The sequence below is a fragment of the Protopterus annectens genome, chromosome 13.part0 (assembly GCF_019279795.1).
Source record: "Protopterus annectens isolate FY-2018-M chromosome 13.part0, PAN1.0, whole genome shotgun sequence".
In the NCBI taxonomy this organism is placed as follows: domain Eukaryota; kingdom Metazoa; phylum Chordata; order Ceratodontiformes; family Protopteridae; genus Protopterus; species Protopterus annectens.
Window position 1 is genome coordinate 1,248,225,853 of NC_056747.1, and position 17,480 is coordinate 1,248,243,332.

General features: G+C 41.6%; 1 protein-coding gene across 1 annotated transcript in view; it reads left to right on the plus strand.

Moving 5' to 3' along the window:
- The window catches only part of OSBPL7 (oxysterol binding protein like 7), a 1,590,705-nt gene that overhangs the window by 925,357 nt on the left and 647,868 nt on the right, over window positions 1-17,480 (plus strand). The window contains exons 10-11 of the mRNA XM_044054965.1: window positions 3,464-3,593; window positions 9,483-9,616. Of these exons, the coding sequence (XP_043910900.1) occupies window positions 3,464-3,593; window positions 9,483-9,616 (264 nt within the window). The remainder of the gene's footprint in view (window positions 1-3,463; window positions 3,594-9,482; window positions 9,617-17,480) is intronic.

The window sequence follows — 17,480 nt, forward strand, 5'->3', positions numbered from 1 at the left end:
ATTGACTATAATCCTCAGTGATTTAACAGAAAATCAAAGGATTTTTGTCGGATAGGACAAAAATATGATGCAGCACATTCGTTGATATTATTATGTTATTCGGAACAACAGCTTTTACATCAATGTGCATTTTCTGAACAGTCAGAAGTTTGATTACGAGGGCAAGGCAAAAATCTGAGACATTAAAAAGTTAACACAGCAACAGGTTTTACATCAACGTGCATTTTTCTGAAAAATAAGTATGGAGCCGTAATGTTTGCCATTATTGATTGATTGTAATCCTCAGTAGTTTGTCAGAAAATCAAACTTTTTACAAGGGATATGTCTAAACTGTGAGGCAAAATCCTGGTCGTTCTACAAAAGCAGACCGTTATACAAAGGTTTTAAATTAGATCTTCAGATGATGGCTCATTTAGCATCAGACAGGGATTTTTATTTAAATCTACCATTGATAAAGTTTTAGAATGTTATTGCAGAATTGCACAGCTGTCGAACTATACTGTTGCCATGACATTATATGTAGCACACCAACACACTACCGCTGTCTAGTGTTCTATATTGTCTCTCAGTCTGACTTGCTTGACAACTTTTAAAATAAATAGAAACAAAATGCAACCAGAGAGCAGCATCTTAAGAACATTTAACAGTACCCACTTGTTTGTTTGAGGAATATATTGTGTTCCCTCCCCAAATCTGTAAGACAGATAGCACAGCTTTTCTTGTTAGAAACCTTCCCCATAATGCTCATGGTTTAGAGTCCATCATATAGAATCATAAGGTCATTGGAAATTCAAGTCAACTGAGTCTTGCAATCATTTTCAACTTTGCTGGTATCCACCCTTCGATTGTATTTCCCCCCCTCAAAGAAGGCTAGACCAGTCAATCCCTAGGTGAATCAATGAAGACCCATACTATTATCCAACTCTCAGTTGAAGTCTTTCAGCTTTTCCCAGTTAGGGGTCACCACAGCAGATCATTGGTCCACTATTTGATTGACAGTGGATTTTTACGGTGTTGAGTTGCCAGCCCCGGTGCCCAACTTTCACAGAAGGCGCACACACACACACCTACCTGCATATCTTTAAAGTTCAGTGAGCCGCAGGGAGGACATGCAGACTCAGCACAGAAGGCACTCCAGCCGAGAATTGAACCAGAGAACCTCTTGCTGTGAGGCGACAATGCTAACTGCTGCACCACTGTGGCCATCCAACTCTCACTTGAAGTATGTTAGTTTATCACAATACTTATAGCATCATAGGAAATTCAATGCAACTGAAAAAGCGTCTCCATCAAGGGGCATCTGGACTTGAACCAGGGCCCTTTTAAACTGCAGTCAGATGCAGTACCACTGGGCTGTACTCCCATTTCACACAAAGTCTTCTTCTGGCATCAAACCCCTAACCCTTTCTTCCTGACTTCATTACTTGACCACTGTACCACCATGGTCTCCCATTTTGTCAGCCCTGTATGCTGAAGAGTTCTTCACATTACAATTTACAAGCATATGCAGTTTTTAAATCTGCTTTTTTTTCCTTCTTCCTTGAAAGGGTGAACATTCTTTATTTTATTAATTAGTCCAACCCCAATACATTCCTTCGGAAACTAACATACTGGAAATGTAGTGGTACCCAATGCGTCAGTACTAAAGAATCCTACTTGACTGTCTCAGATAACTTCTAGACTAATCTTCTGTTCCCTAGAGAATTACTTAAGTTTGTCTTTTTCTCTAGGTATCCTATTTGTAAGTCTGAAAATGTGTCTACTTAGAAACAGGGGTGTAGCCAGAAATTTACATTTTGTACACAAACCTAATATTGCTGCCCCACCACTCACCTGTCATTTTAAAAATATACTAAACCTTCAAAATGCTACTCCCAGACATGCAGGAAGGGACATGTTATGTTTAACTGTTATCATTTATATCCATGTAAAGGTTTTGTAGACGTGTATTCCTTTCACATTAGCATTCTTTGTATATATCTGTACTGTATTTGTTTACACAATTATAAACGTTCTGTATTTTTTGAATGTTGAAGTTTCCAAGAGATGCTCAGAAAAAATGTATTCATTTGAGTACATCAAGTATGCCTAGCTACACAAGGAATGTCTCCTAAATATTCAAACTACTTATTTTTTTGTTTTGGTAATGTTTTTCTCCAGTATAATGAAAATGTTACCATTCTGCTATTGTCAAATGTCATACTCTTTGCATTTCTTGTCCATTGAATCACTCTGTATAATACACTGTATGTATGCACCTTGTTTGGTTGATTTATTTATGCGTGCATGCATTGACTAGGATAGAGAACTGAACCAAGCAGGCCTCTGGGATTACAACCAGATTAAAAAGGGATGCAAGATGTTATTAGGAGGTTCATAGGCTCGTACTAGGCTAACTGCCCTTGTGGGCAATTTTAAGCCTAGCCAAATACCCCATGTGAGAATCAAACCCTGCACCTTGTATCTGTAAGGTAAACACCTTAACCATTATGCCAAGTTGATTACACAGTAATTTACATTGAAAGTCAGTAATAAATAATTGTCTAACACTTGGCTTAGAGGATTAAGGAGCTGTAGACCAGCTATTTTTAAGTTTCGATTCCCTCAGCTTCCATTGCCTAACTGTGTGACTGCAAGCAAGTCACTTAACCAGATACCGCTCCGAGGCTAAATCTGAAAAAGGTCCATGAAAATCAATGCTGTACCCCAGAAAACAAATATAAATAAATTAATGCAATCAAAGATGACAAAAAAAAAAAACGGTTGTAGGATTCATCAGGTCAAGGTTGCCAGTAGTAGCTGTACGTAGACCAGTAAAGGCATTTATACTGCATAATGAGTACTGCACTACACTATGACATCTACTAAAGGAATTTTTGTGTTACATAATCTTTTACGAAACCTTGAAAATGAGTAAAAGTGCAGTATTCCACAGTGTGATAATGTACAAGAGGAAGAGGAGGAGAGCAGGAGAAGGATGTCTGGGTGTAATCAGGGAGAAGGGAAAGCTTAGATATGATGAGTTTGGGAGGGTAAGAAAGTTATAAGTTGTGTGAGAACAGTTTTATGGAAGTGAATTATGTCTCAGAAGTACAGAAAGGAGGAGGCAGAAAAAGGAGGTGTCTGAAGGGGATCATTGTGGGAGTATTAGTAAATTTATTTTGGAGCTTTTCCCAGGTCTGCTTTGAAAATGAGCTTTGGCTTAATTGGACTGTCCTGGTAAACAAATATAATTAATAAATAGTAAAAAAATTTTCCTAGTAAAATTTTTTTTTCAGAATTTTTACTCTCTACTTTTACTTTCACCATGTAGATATCATTTATTTTGAATTAGGAATTCAATTTACTTATCTTTAAAAAAAAACTTTTGTTTCACTGATACTTCTTGAGTTTTGCATTTGAGAATTATTATTTTGTTTGCTTAGCTGCTTCCTTTACTAATTTGTAGTGCATTCTCCTACAGGCCAGTCGGCTGCATGCCTCGGTACCGAATCTTCCTGGATGCTTAGATTTGACCCCAGCCCCCACTGCCTTTAATCTACCTGCAGAGTATGCCCAGCTTCAGCAGTACTTCTGTAACCTGGCACAGAAAGGTAAGTGATGTCATTTCTTGTGTACTTACTCAGTCGTATGTGTGTCCTTACAAGTTGCTAGTATTGGTTTAACTGTTTATCATATCAGTTGTCAGTCACGGTGGTGCAACAGTTTGCATTGTTGCCTCACAGCAAGAAGTTCTCCGGTTCGATTCTCGGCTGGAGCACCTTCTGTGCAGAGTCTGCATGTCCTCCCTGCGGTCAGGTGAGGTTTAGAGACATGCAGGTAGGTGCGTGTGCCTTCCTTGACGGTTGGGCACCAGGCTGGCAACATGACACCATAAAACTCCACTGCCAATCAATCTGCAGACTGGTGATCCATTGTGGTGACCCCTCACAGGGAAAAGCCAAAAGACATTTCTTTTGTTTATCATATCAGTTGATATTTTCTATCCATGCTATCAAGATCTGTATTACAAGAAAAACAGAGCTGTTATTAAAAGTAGAACTATACATTTTATTGCCAGTATTGAAAAAATGAATGTGTTTCCTCACGGTTTTAAATTTAGAAAAGCAAGACAAAATAGACTTTTCTGTTTTGTCTCTGTCCCTAATGAGCAGTTTTCTTTTTTTTTTTTTTTTTTAATACAAAGTACCTTTGTTTGGCAGTAAAACTTTACATTCATACTTTTTCTTAGTACCTGCTGTTTTTTACACTGTATGACATATATTTTTCACCTTCTTGCAGAGGAGCAGACCACAGTTTCCCTTACTTGTGTTAATAGATGTAAAAGTAAATGGTAGTTGCATTTAGTGGTTATCTCTCTGTGTTCTGTAAAGTATTTTGAAGTAATTTCTACTTTGCTGATGTGTAAACTAATGTGGCAGAGCTGACACCCATCGGTGTGAACATTTGCTCTACGATTGCCACTGTTAAAGTAGCATCCTGACCCCAGTGATTGAAGATATGATGTGTAGGCTCAGTGTTGCAGAGAAGTAAATCTCTGTCTATAACCCAGATAACACAAGTTTGATTAGCAGCCCCTGGGTACTTGTAGGGCTGGTTAATGCAGATGTGAGCTATTGACCTATGTCAGCTCCACCACCCTGAGGGCATGGAAGACCTTAGGCACCTGTCAGAGGTTGGGAGATACCTCATAGAGTCCACTTGTGGTAGAAGGTGGATAAAGTGCACATCTGCCAGTGTTAGTATTCCATGATTTCTGGGATAAATGTGTTTCTCTTCTACCTAATGTACAATTGATAATAATTTTCCACAAACACTGTACTATCTCCAGTTTTTAATAGTTTACCCTTCTTCCATAGTTTTGTCAGGATCAACTCGTTTTGCTAATATGATTGCATCTTTACTAATACAGGTCTTGGCTGGTTTCACATGGCCAAGTTTGGAGCATACACTGAATGTGCCCTTTCATTTAACAAATCTTGCGTGGAATACCAGTCCAGTTGTTTCTTTGTGCTTTCCTGAAATTAATAGTCTGTTTCTTCCAGTTCTGTGGTACAACAGGAAATCTAAGGTTTTCTCTTGTGCTCTGTCCTCTAACGCTACCATTTTTTTTGAAACAGCTCTTCTTGAGAAGTTTTATAGTCAGCCTTCCTTTTCTTAATTTCATCGTCTTATTTTTGCAGTTTTACCATTTCATCTGAGTAGCTATTTCATGCTTCTTCTATTTTTATGCTGTTTAGTTATTTGAGCTTATTTATCCCTTCAGTGTCTCATTTATTTTAATCAGCTCTGAGTACATTTGATTTATTTTTTACTCTGAACTACTGGAAACCAGGCTGAACTGCATTTTGCTGAACAGCTGCAGGATTCTTCCCAGTTAGTGTTTTTTCTTCACCTTTTCTAGTTTATTTTCTTTCAGGTTCTTTAAGTTTTTTGTCTGTGTGCATCCAGACTGCATACTTACTTGCCAATAACTGAATATTACTAAGCTGGTAGAATTACTAGCTCATATTTTTCTGTTTCTTTTTTCACACTGTGAAAGCTAAAATTAAGCTGTTGATCTATGAGCAGTCATCCTGGAAGTCCACAGCTCAGGTTTAGTTCTGAACATGGAAAGGATTTGTAGTGATTGCTCTGACTTCTGCCAGAAGGATATATAACTTAAATGCTTTTATGGTGAGTCAAACCTATCTCATTTTCCAGAGGTACAGAGTTTCTTTGAGAACCAATCCTTCTTTTATGCATAAAGTGATATCTGAGTGTACTTTCTGCCAAACTGTCCATCTTCTTGTTTTCTTTCTGGAAAGTAAAAATGATAGAGAAAGGATACACCGTACCTTGGATGCCCACAGACAACTCAGGTACTGTCTTAACAGAACTAAATCTTTCAGATCTTCAGATCAATTCCTCATTCCTTGTGAAGGTAAGAAGAAGGGACAACATGTGTCAGAACATACTACTTCGAAGTGGTTATTTAAAGCTATTATCTTCTCGTATACTCACCAACACAAAACTATTCCAGACAGTCTCAAGGTCTACAATTCCAGGCCTTGGTTTCATCTATGGCTTTTTGTAAAGTGTTGGATTGTAGAAGTACTCTAGAAGCTGCAACTTGGTCCTCTGTATGTAGTTTTGCAAAGCACTATAAGCTTGATTCATTCTCTAGATCTAGATCAGGCTTCTAGGACCATTCTCCAGGGGCCCCTAGACTGTTCCCCTTCCACCTCCCAAAGGTAGTAAGCTAGGATTACCTGTTGATATAGTTAAGGCTACTGCAGCAGTTATAAATGTTATGAACATAGTACAGTTTTATAAGAAAACTTGCCATGACAGTAGATATTCAAATGATTGCTGATTCAGTAACCACTTCTTCTATCCCCATATTTTTTTATGTGTTTATGCCAGGATATAGACATTCATTTTTGTTGTTCCTCGCACTGTCCTTTGAGGGCTTAGCCTTCCTGTCTCTTTTGGCATGAAAGCTCTGAAGGGCTTGGCACTCAAACCTGTCTTTTTTAGTCAGGTCAGCTTGAGATGACTGATGGTTTGGATGAGTGGAAGCTGCCCTGTTGCTTTGGAAGCTGGCTGGCTGTTATATGTTATGCAGGATATAACACATATACCTAAGACTACTGGAGCCATGATCACTACTTACACAGCTGTATTTTCCTGTAAGTTGGGCAAGTGTGTTTCCTTACATGATTTGTTTAATAATGAAGAGTCATATTTGTTCCATTTCCTGATATGTGTGAAGGTGATTGCTGATGGCAAGGGTATGAACTGGCAAACTGTCAGGATGAGCTCTCTCTTAAGTATGCAGACTGTGTGTTTAATCATTGCATGCATCAGCCAGATGCAAGGAAATCCCCAAATGTGGGTTTTGCTAAAAAATGTGAAATTCTCATTGGCGGAGAAGAAATACCTACACAGAAACCAATCAAGGAGGGTCCTCTTGTGTAGTTACAGGCACAGTAAGGTGTATTCATTTATCACCCAAATCTTGAGACTGTTTTATAGACATAAATGGATTTGTATAAGTTAGAAGGAGAATTTTGGTGTACATGGAGTATGAAAAGGACAATTCCAGTGAGATGTAGGGGAATGCAGCCTGCTCATTAATTATGAATGAGATATTAGCAAACTCTATGCCATAGAGGCATAAAAACCTGACTGTGACCCAGGTAATGAAGCAACGCATAAGGCTTGCCAAGCAGTGGCTGGCTTTGTAGCTGAGGTGATGTATGTGGGAGCACATATGCACCAGCAGACCCACCTTAGCAGTCCACCTTATCAGCAGGGAGTGTGCATTGATGGCATCTGTGGGAGATAAGGAGCTAAAGGGGAAACCCTGATAGCTGCTTGAATGATGGGTCCCTTCTTGCTCTGCCATTACAATGTGGAGTCCTAACAGTTTGCAGGTAGAATATAAAAAAAGACCAAGAAAAATTAGAACTGACAGGTTATGAGGTAGAACTAAACATGAGTAGAGGAGAGCAAGGTAGGCCAAGTAGTCATTTTGTGACTTCAGACCCCATTTATGTGTAACACGCATGTTGTCTTACTGTTTATTTATAAAAAAAATACAAGTTCATAATTCTTGTACTGTGACAGCTTAGTGCATAACTGCTTTATCATTCTCCTGTAACACAAGGTGCTGCTTGAATATTTTTTACTGTCATAGGCCTTAACTTACAAAGATAAGTTGTATAGATTAAAAAATGTGGCCATTAAAAACACACAGCTGAGTAAATAATTCGGTCTTATTTTTGTTTCTCCTGTATCAGTGAAATTCACAGTAGCTTAATGAGAGTTCGAGAATCTGCCATTGGTCTGATTCTGACGTGGTTGTCAGTACGTAAACCAGCAGATGTTGAACTAGAGTAAAACATATAAAATTATGTTTACAGTTTGCATTTTCTTTGTCATTATTATTTGAGATCTTAAAGTCTGCATTCCAAATGACCTTTCTGTAGTTGTGACTTGATCTTTTATGCTGATTTGTTGGAATATACTAGGGTGTCATACTCAAGGACATTTGCAAGAATATATAGAGAAAATGTATATGTACTCTTTTTATGTTTAAGCATACTATAAACATTTTGATACGAAAAATATGAAAAAAATGGTGATTAATAAGCCATGATGTTTAAGATGCAGAGTTTAAGAAAAAGACAGAAGTGACATACAGGGTCCATTTTAAAAGCTAGTGGCACATCTGTTGGTTGTTTTTTTTATTTTATTTAAGTTTTGACAGCTGGCTGGTGTCTGCTTGTTGTGAGTCCCTTTTTTTTCAGGGAGTGACAGTGGAGTGCTCCCGTTGTTTGTATGCAGATTGTGTAAATAGAACTTGTAGGATGCCTTTTATATGCAGCTCTGTCTCTTAACACATCATCCTGTACAGCTTGAGGAGTTCCGTATTCACACTTTTTCTTTGTTGGACTAGAGTTTGCGTAATACTGTTCTTTCCTGGTTAAGTGCTGTGTTGACCTTCTCTGTTCAAGATACATATTTACTAGCACATGCATACTGGGTTGTTTGTCAAGTGATGGTGGCTGACTTTGTTTACCAAAAATTGCATCTGAGAATCCAGCTCCACAGCATAGGGAGAATAAAGTTCTGATTATTGCAAAGTGACCTACGTTTGATTAGCAGCTGAAGTGCCTGTTGGAGCTGGCCAAGGAGAATAGCGGTGAGTGGCCATTGCCTGCTTGCCCATCCTGGGGGGGGGGGTGACGTGTGATTGGTGGTTCCAGTTGGCTGATTGCCACTGTGCAGTAAAAACCCTGCAGGTTATAAGTAGTGTGGTAGAAGAGGATGTGAGTATGGTCCAGCCAGGCTGGAGATGGTAACCCATTGGAGCATGCGCTTGTGTCTGCATGGTCCAGCAAGGCTGGCGATGGTAACCCACTGGAGCATGTGCTTGTGTGCACATGGTCCTGTTAGGCTAGCGATGGTAACCGTTTGGGACATGTGCTCATGTGTGTATGTTCCAGCCAGCCTTGCGATGGTAGCCCATTGGGGCATGTGCTCGTGTGTGCCTGATCCAGCCAGGCTAGTGATGGTAACCCACTGGGGCATGCGCTTATGTGTGAGTGTAAGGATGTAGGTGCATGCACCTTTCATGCTGACTTGAGTGTGTGTGTATCAACTATTGGGGAGGGCTTTGAGCATAAGCAGAAAACCCCTGATAGCTGCCATAGTGATGGCTCTTGTGATTGTCTCTAACCTCTCAGGAAACAAATGGAGAAGAAATAGCTCTCACCCTGAGGGGAATGAATGAGCTAACCGATCTTGGGGTGGTGATGGTCATCAGGCAGTTGGGGAGACCCCCCCAAAAAAAAATCACATCTGAGAGAATGCAAAGTTTTTAGACATGGTGGCATTTACAGATGCAAATCTTCAAAGAAATATTAAAATTTGTTTAATTTGGCATGATGATTGTTATCTAACACACGTGTATCTCAATTTTTCTTGTTTTCCAGTTCACTGCTCTTTGTCAAGTGCCTTCACTGCAATAACAGCAGAGAGGGAGAGACTGAAACGGACGTGGCAGGACCTCGAAACCAAACAGACTCCCACCTCCCAGCTCCTAACCTACAGAGGATCATTTTCTGAGGTAATAATGAACAATACATTGTAGAATAACAGTGCTTGCCTACTAAATTGGACTTTGACAATGTCTTGCTGTGTATTCCCACCATAATTGTAGTATTTGCTGTGGTCATATCAGAGCAGAGCCAGCATGTACTGTCCTAAACAAAAATGGTATGCATTGTAATCTAGTGTGTAATATCACCAGGGTAATACATTTTTTTAATCTCACTATGGTGGTGGTGTTCTGTTTTGTAATCCTACATGTTCAGTTTCATGCTGTGTATTCTGTTTTGTTTAATCCCTCTCTGACTTTATTGTCACATTACATTAGCATCCTGTAGTGTTATCTAGCCATAGCTGTGCCTTGTGATGTAAATGGATTACAACAGCATCTGACAGATTTTGTAATTCTAGTATTGCATCACCTTTAACCTGCCATAACAGTGCCACTTCATATTATCACCCCACGAGAGCACCATCGGGTGTAATTTCAGTCTGCTGTTTATCGCTTGTACAGTGCCATAACTAGGGTGTTACAAACTGGAGTCCTGCCACAGCTGTGCCATCCATTGTTAACCTCACCATGTTAGTCTAAGCTCATGAACTCCCACCCTGCCTGTTTCATTATCATCTCTGTACTGCCATCAGGTTAGTACTATCCCAGTCTTACTGACACTATGCTCAATCTGTTTGTCGCAGAGCTGCCCTCTGCCTACATCCTGTGCCTCCCCATGTGGCATTACTACTGTTTTTGTGGCTGTGCCATAGCTGTGATAACTCCAGTAGTCTCACTTTGTAATGGCAGAGGTATTTCTTGTAGTGCATTCAAGCTGTTATCTTTTTACTATATGTAGTACATCACCAGCATCCCTTGTAATACAGTGTAGAGATGTCATCTCCCGTGTCATATTGTTAAGGCACTAACGCCTTATAAGTTCATCAGTCATGTCACACTGTGTTATGCCATCCATGACATGCTGCTGTCCTACATATTGTCTATACCAACCTCTGTAGTGCCACCTATATTGTGTATACCAACCTTTGTAGTGCCACCTAAATAGTACCGTATTGCATGTAGTTATAGTAGGCTTTTTATATAATTGTCTTTACAGTGTCACCAGATGAAGCACATTATTATAATGTTGTTAATTAATGTTACAGTAGTATTTTGGTAAATGTTTCATTGGAATATTGGTCCTCTGAGCAATTGCTGAATTGTCAAAATTGAGTTGGTTCAGACTGACTGAACAGCGCTTTGTCAAAACTTAAAACATTTTTTATGTTGGGATCAAAGCCACCCACACTCACAACTGGGGGGATGTCATCTGCATCTCTCTGCAATTGTGTCCAACTATAAGGTCAACAAGATTTGTAGAAGAATATAATAAATAAATGAATTAATTAATTAAATGTAAAGCTTGTCAAAGCACTATTATGGCAGTCTTCGCTTAATCAAGCATTGCTGAAATGATGTAGCCCTGATGTTCATCGTGCATACAGCTACAGTCATAACAGATGGGTTCTCCTGCCATCAGGCGGGTCCTCGGTCGGCCGAATTCCAAAGTCTAGGTCCGGCGTCGGTTGTCGTCGCTTCTTCCCTGACGTCAGTGCGACAGGGGTATAAAAGAACCAGCCGACTCCATTTTCTTCAGTCTTTCTTGCCGTGCGGTGCCCGAAGCAGAAGCAGTTCGCAAGTGCCGGTCGGCCAGCTCCTGAAATTACGAAAATTTTGCAACCGAAGTCTTCTTGAAAGCTAAGTACCCCGTTGGGGAAACTTTTCTTGCCTCAGACCGATGTCAGACAAAGTTAATAATTGTATTTCATGTGGGAAGCAAATACTGCATAAGGATTTCCATTCCCTCTGTATTCCTTGTTTAGGCCCAGACCACGACGTCTCGGTCTGTTGCTTTTGTGCTACATTCAACAAACGCACCATTAAGCATCGGGCGGAGTTCGCCCAGCATTATTTTAGCAAAACATTTAACTATATTATGTCGTCGGATACTCCGACTCCAGTTTTGTCTAAAAAGCGCAAAGATAAGGACCGACACGAGGTCCGCGGCCTCTACCGACACCACGCCAAAGCCGACTACACGTGGTCCGGTTCTCAGCGAGGCGCCTACGCAGCCCCTGACTACCGACGACACTTCATTGGCAGTGTCTCCTGTGCCCGAGGTCGCAGGCTCCTCGGCCCACACCCCGACTACAGATACCGAAGCCACTCTTGGCGGTGAATCTCAAAATGTGGACAGGTCTACCTCCTCTCAAGGTGTCTTCAGACCTTCCTCTTCTTTTTCTATCAAGGCTTTCACTAAGTCTAAAGCAGCCATGCATTCTAAGAGACAAGCTACACAGGGCCCATCTCCAGGCCCCATGTCTAAAAAACAGATGCTTAAAATGGCTGAGGATTTAATTACTCTTATCAGGGGTTCTCAACCCCCCTCCGGACAAAAGGCCCAGAGTGGAGGAAGAATCCCCCTCCTCTGATCAGGGCTCCATTATTTCAGAGCACTCTGATGATCAGGAACATTCTTACTCCCCTTTTGAAGACTCTGATGCAGAGGAGTCCATTCCCTCTGTATCCCCCCCCAGAGGATTTCTCATTTGGGGAAACTTTGCATACCTTAAGGGAACACTTCCACTGGGAAGGCCAAGATTATTCAGATTCCAAGAAAAGGCTTAGGGAATTTCTCTTGCTACCTCAGCACAGGCCTCTGGCTATACCTCCTGTCTTGGACATACTAGATAATGTGTACTCGGAGGCCTGCCTTAACCCGGATTCTCTACCTCCAGCCCCAGTCAAGCCTGACAGGTACTACAGGGTTCCTGACTCACACCAATTTCTATACAAAAGCCATGCTGCTGACCCAGAAACCATCTCACAGGGCCCCAAAGGAATTAAGGCCTCCACTGCTAAAAATCCATTACCTTTCGAGAGAGATTCCAGATCCCTAGAAAGGTGGGGGAAAAAAGGTATATACCTCGGCTACCTTAACCATGAGGGCATTAAACTGTCAGTTCCATATGCTAAAGTACCAACAGTTTTTGTTATCACAATTGAAAAGTAAAATGTCACAACCTGAACAACCAGACTTGAAGGAGTTGCAGGATTTGATGCATAGTGCAGAACAAGTGGGTAAACATACCTTACAATGTGGTTTTGTTGCTCTAGAGGCCTCATGTAGAGCTGCTGTTACAGGATCAGTCATACGTAGACATGCCTGGCTCAAGGAACAAACCTTGCCAGATCATGTCAAAGCTAAATTACTAGATGCCCCTCTACAAAAGGATGTATTATTTGGTGCTAATGCTGAGGAGGTATTAAGGAAAATGGAGGAAAAGGCTAAATCAATGCAAACTGTGAAAGATTTTCTACAGGTACAACCCCCACGTTTCAGTAGAAATTGGCCTTCCAAAATTGGTCCTTTCCAGCCACGGACAGACCCCAAAGAGGTAGATACAGGTGCCCGAGGGGCAGAGGGCAATCCCAAGGATCGTTTAGAGGCAGACAATGGCAAGCTCCTACACAAAGAGGTGGTGAGGATAACTCGCAACCATTCAGAAAGCAAGCCCAATGACTTTCCCCTTTGCATGCCAAGCAAGACTCAAATGGCAGCACCCTTAGGCGGAAAACTGGCATTATTTTCAAAAAATTGGCATATTGTCACAAAAGACAAATGGATCCTGGACATTATAAACAGAGGCTACAGATTCCATTTTCACACCCTTCCAAAAATGAAAGGCATGCCAAACCTGCCACTCAATCAAAGGGCAGAGGCACAAAGGCAAATTACAGATCTCATAGACATGAAAGCTATTCAAGAGGTACCTACACGAACAAGGTCAAGGTTTTTATTCCAGACTATTCCTGGTACCAAGGAAGGGAAAAGATTGGAGACCTGTTTTGGACCTATCCATCCTAAACACATTTCTACTCGTACCAAAATTCAAGATGCTCACTCTACAGCAGCTTCTTCCCATGCTGGGCAAGGAGTCTTGGCTGGTAACATTGGACCTCAAGGAGGCATACCTGCATGTCCCAATCAGACAAAATTGCAGAAGATACCTCAGATTTCTTGCAGGTTCAACCCATTATCAATTCTCTGCATTGCCCTTTGGCTTGTCTACTGCGCCCAGAGTATTCACGAAATGCCTGGCATCAGTATTTGCCTACTGCAGACTTCAAGGGATACAAATATACCCCTATTTGGACGACTGCCTGATCCAAGCGGACAGCAAGCACATTCTTCTGAAACATCTGGCTTATGTAATGAGGTTGTTGAATTCTCTGGGATACACAGTCAACAAAAAGAAATCAAGGCTAATACCCTCTCGGAAAATAATTTTCCTGGGTGCCAACTTGGACACAAACACCCAGATGGCCTACCTCACGCCAGAGAAGCAGGGGCAACTAACTCAATACTTCAGAGCACTAGCAAATTGCACCAGGCTGACTGCAAGGAAAATCCTACAGGCTCTGTGATTCATGGCATCTTGCATCTTACTAATCCCATGTGCAAAGCTGCATATGAGGAAACTTCAATGGTACCTGAAAAACCTATGGTCTCAACACAGCCACAGTTTGGAAACAATAATACCACTAATTCCATGTCTTCAAAAGGAATTTCTGTGGTGGGCTCAAGCATGCCAAACAAACACAGGTCTCCCATTCAGCAAGCCTCAAGCAAATCAAGTCATCACAACAGACGCCTCGGACTACGCCTGGGGGGCGCACATGACAGATCGGTGCATTCAGGGCAAATGGTCCCAAAAAGAAAAGCACCTTCACATCAATCAAAAGGAAATGCTAGCAGTAATAAATGCTATTATAGCTTTCAAAGACCTTCTGCAACCAGGTCAACTATTGATAAGAACGGACAACACCACAGTAATGTGGTACATAAACAAACAGGGAGGAACACATTCATACCCCCTATGCAGACTGGCCATGTCACTTTGGAACATGGCCATGGACTTACAAATCGAACTGCAAGCATAGTACTTGCCAGGCAAGGAAAACACGCTGGCAGACAACCTAAGCAGAAATATGACAGATCCACACGAATGGAAGTTGCATCCTCAAGTTTTTACAGAGATAATCCAAGCTTGGGGAAGGCCAGACATAGATCTCTTTGCCTCCCACAAAAATCACCAATTGACCAAATTCTGCTCAAGGATTTTCCATCCAAAGGTCTGGAGAGTGGACGCTCTCTCTTTCAGTTGGACATCAATGACAGTTTATGCCTTCCCACCTCTTCCTCTGCTGCCCAAAGGTCTATTGAAAACCAGAGCAGACAGACCAAAGATGATTCTCATTGCTCCAGACTGGCCAAGACAACACTGGTACCCACTCCTGAGGAGCCTGACGCATTCCCCACCATGGACCCTGCCTCTAATGCCTCTTCTCCTGACTCAGCACAGCTTCAAAACTCTTCACAGTCAGCTAAAAACACTCAGTCTAGCCGCATGGAAGATTCCTTAGCATCACAACAGACCCTACTCTCCAAGGAGGTGCAGGATGTCATTTTGGAGGCCAGAAGGCCGTCTACTAGAAAAGCTTACTCCACAAAATGGAAACGGTTTTGTGTCTGGAATGAGAAAAAGGGCCAGGACCCTGGAAAACTGAATTTACCTCAAATATTACAGTATCTAGCTGAGCTGCAAAGCAGTGGACTTTCTCCTCCATCAAAATCCATGCCTCAGCCATTTCTGCAGAATACAACACTGATCCACCCTTATTCTCTCACCCCCTCTTAAGACAGTTCCTCAGAGGGGCTAAGAATCTAAACCCCCCAAGGAAACAACCAATACCTGCTTGGGATCTCAATTTCATTCTGGAAAAACTGACCTTGCCTCCTTTTGAGCCAGCTGCCTCATCAGATTTGCAATATTTGTCCTGGAAAACAGCCTTCCTTCTGGCTATTACCTCAGCTCGTAGAGTTTCAGAACTACAAGCTCTCATGGCTGTGCAGCCTTTTATCATCTTCCATCAGGACAGAGTTTCCTTACGAACCAACCCGTCCTTTATGGCAAAAGTGGTATCCAGGGTAGCTTTGAATCAGGCCATACACTTACCTACCTTTTATCCTAATCCTCAAAACAAAGGGGAGAGATTACTACATTCCTTGGACATCCACAGACAACTGCGTTATTATTTAGACAGAACAAAGCCTTTCAGAAAATCAGAACAGCTCTTTGTGTCCTATGCTATAGGAGCTCAAGGAAAGCCAATTTCCAAACAGACAATCTCAAAATGGATAGCCCACTGCATACGCTTTTGCTATTCTTTTCATGGCAAAACTGTACCTACAGGCATCAGATCTCACTCCACAAGGGCCACGGCTACCTCTGCAGCCTTTCTCAGAGGAGTTCCTACCAAAGATATTTTAGAAGCAGCCACTTGGAGTTCTGTGCATACCTTCTCCAAGCACTACCACCTTCCACTATACTCCAAATCTAGAGCGGGCTTTGCCACTGCAGTCTTGCAGGGCATTCTGGCCCCTCCTAGTTCCACCTAGTGCCTACCACCCCTTTCTTAGCTTTGGGATTCTACCCATCTGTTATGACTGCAGCTGTATGCACGATGAACATAGTACAGTTTTGTACCTACCATAAATGTAGATGTTCGAGTGCTAATACAGCTGCAGTCCAGGTTTCCCTCCCTCCTTCCCCTCTTGGGACAGGCCTATTGGCTGACATATCCTCATGCAACCAGATTGGGGTATTCATTCATGATGTATTTGCTTGCACTACTGTATTTTGATTATATGGCATTGCTTTATTACACTAATTTATGTATTGCCTTCCTTCTGGGGGCACCTGACATCTGGGGCAAGAAAAACTGAAGAAAATGGCGTTGGCTGGTTCTTTTATACCCCTGTCACACTGACGTCAGGGAAGAAGCGACGACAACCGACGCCGGACCTAGACTTTGGAATTCGGCCGACCGAGGACCCACCTGATGGCAGAAGAACCCATCTGTTATGACTGCAGCTGTATTAGCACTCGAACATCTACATTTATGGTAGGTACAAAACTGTACTTTCCTGCTGTTTAATCTTGCAGTAATGGAATACTGTTATCTGTTAGAATAGCACTGCCATCCATATGATAATTATTACTATATTGCTAACATGTGGGGGTATCCTGCCATGGATACCATGCGTCTGGCCAGTATACCAAAGCTTGGATCCCATATATCTGCTTCATGACCCAGCATGAGGGAGCATACTGGTATATTTATTTATATATTGATTGACTGCATTTGTTGACTGTAAAAGTCCAATTGAGCACAGAGGCCTGGGGAGAAAAGCTTCAAATGACACATAGTGTCGAAAAAAAAACAGCATTGTACATGTAGACATACTTTACTGAATAAAAACATTTTGTAAACATTTATACATTGTATAGAAAAGTCATTCAGTACTATTTTGAAAAGTCTGCAAAGTAGTGGAATCACTGCAGATAGTACAATAAGGCACGGATACGCTTCATTGCTTTGAGCAAAGGAAGATGATGAGCCTAATTCAATGTCCAGATGTAACTTTCATGGGACCAGTAGCACTGTGTATCTCCAGACATGGGACCAGTAGCACTATGTATCTCCAGACATGGGACCAGTAGCACTGTGTATCTCCAGACATGGGACCAATAGTACTGTGTATCTCCAGACATGGGACCAGTAGCACTGTGCATCTCCAGACATGGGACCAGTAGCACTGTGTATTTCCAGACATGGGACCAGTAGCACTGTGTATCTCCAGATATAACTTTCAGGGGACCAGTAGCACTGTGTATCTCCAGACATACATTTCAGGGGACCAGTAGCACTGTGTATCTCCAGACATACATTTCAGGGGACCAGTAGCACTGTGTATCTCCAGACA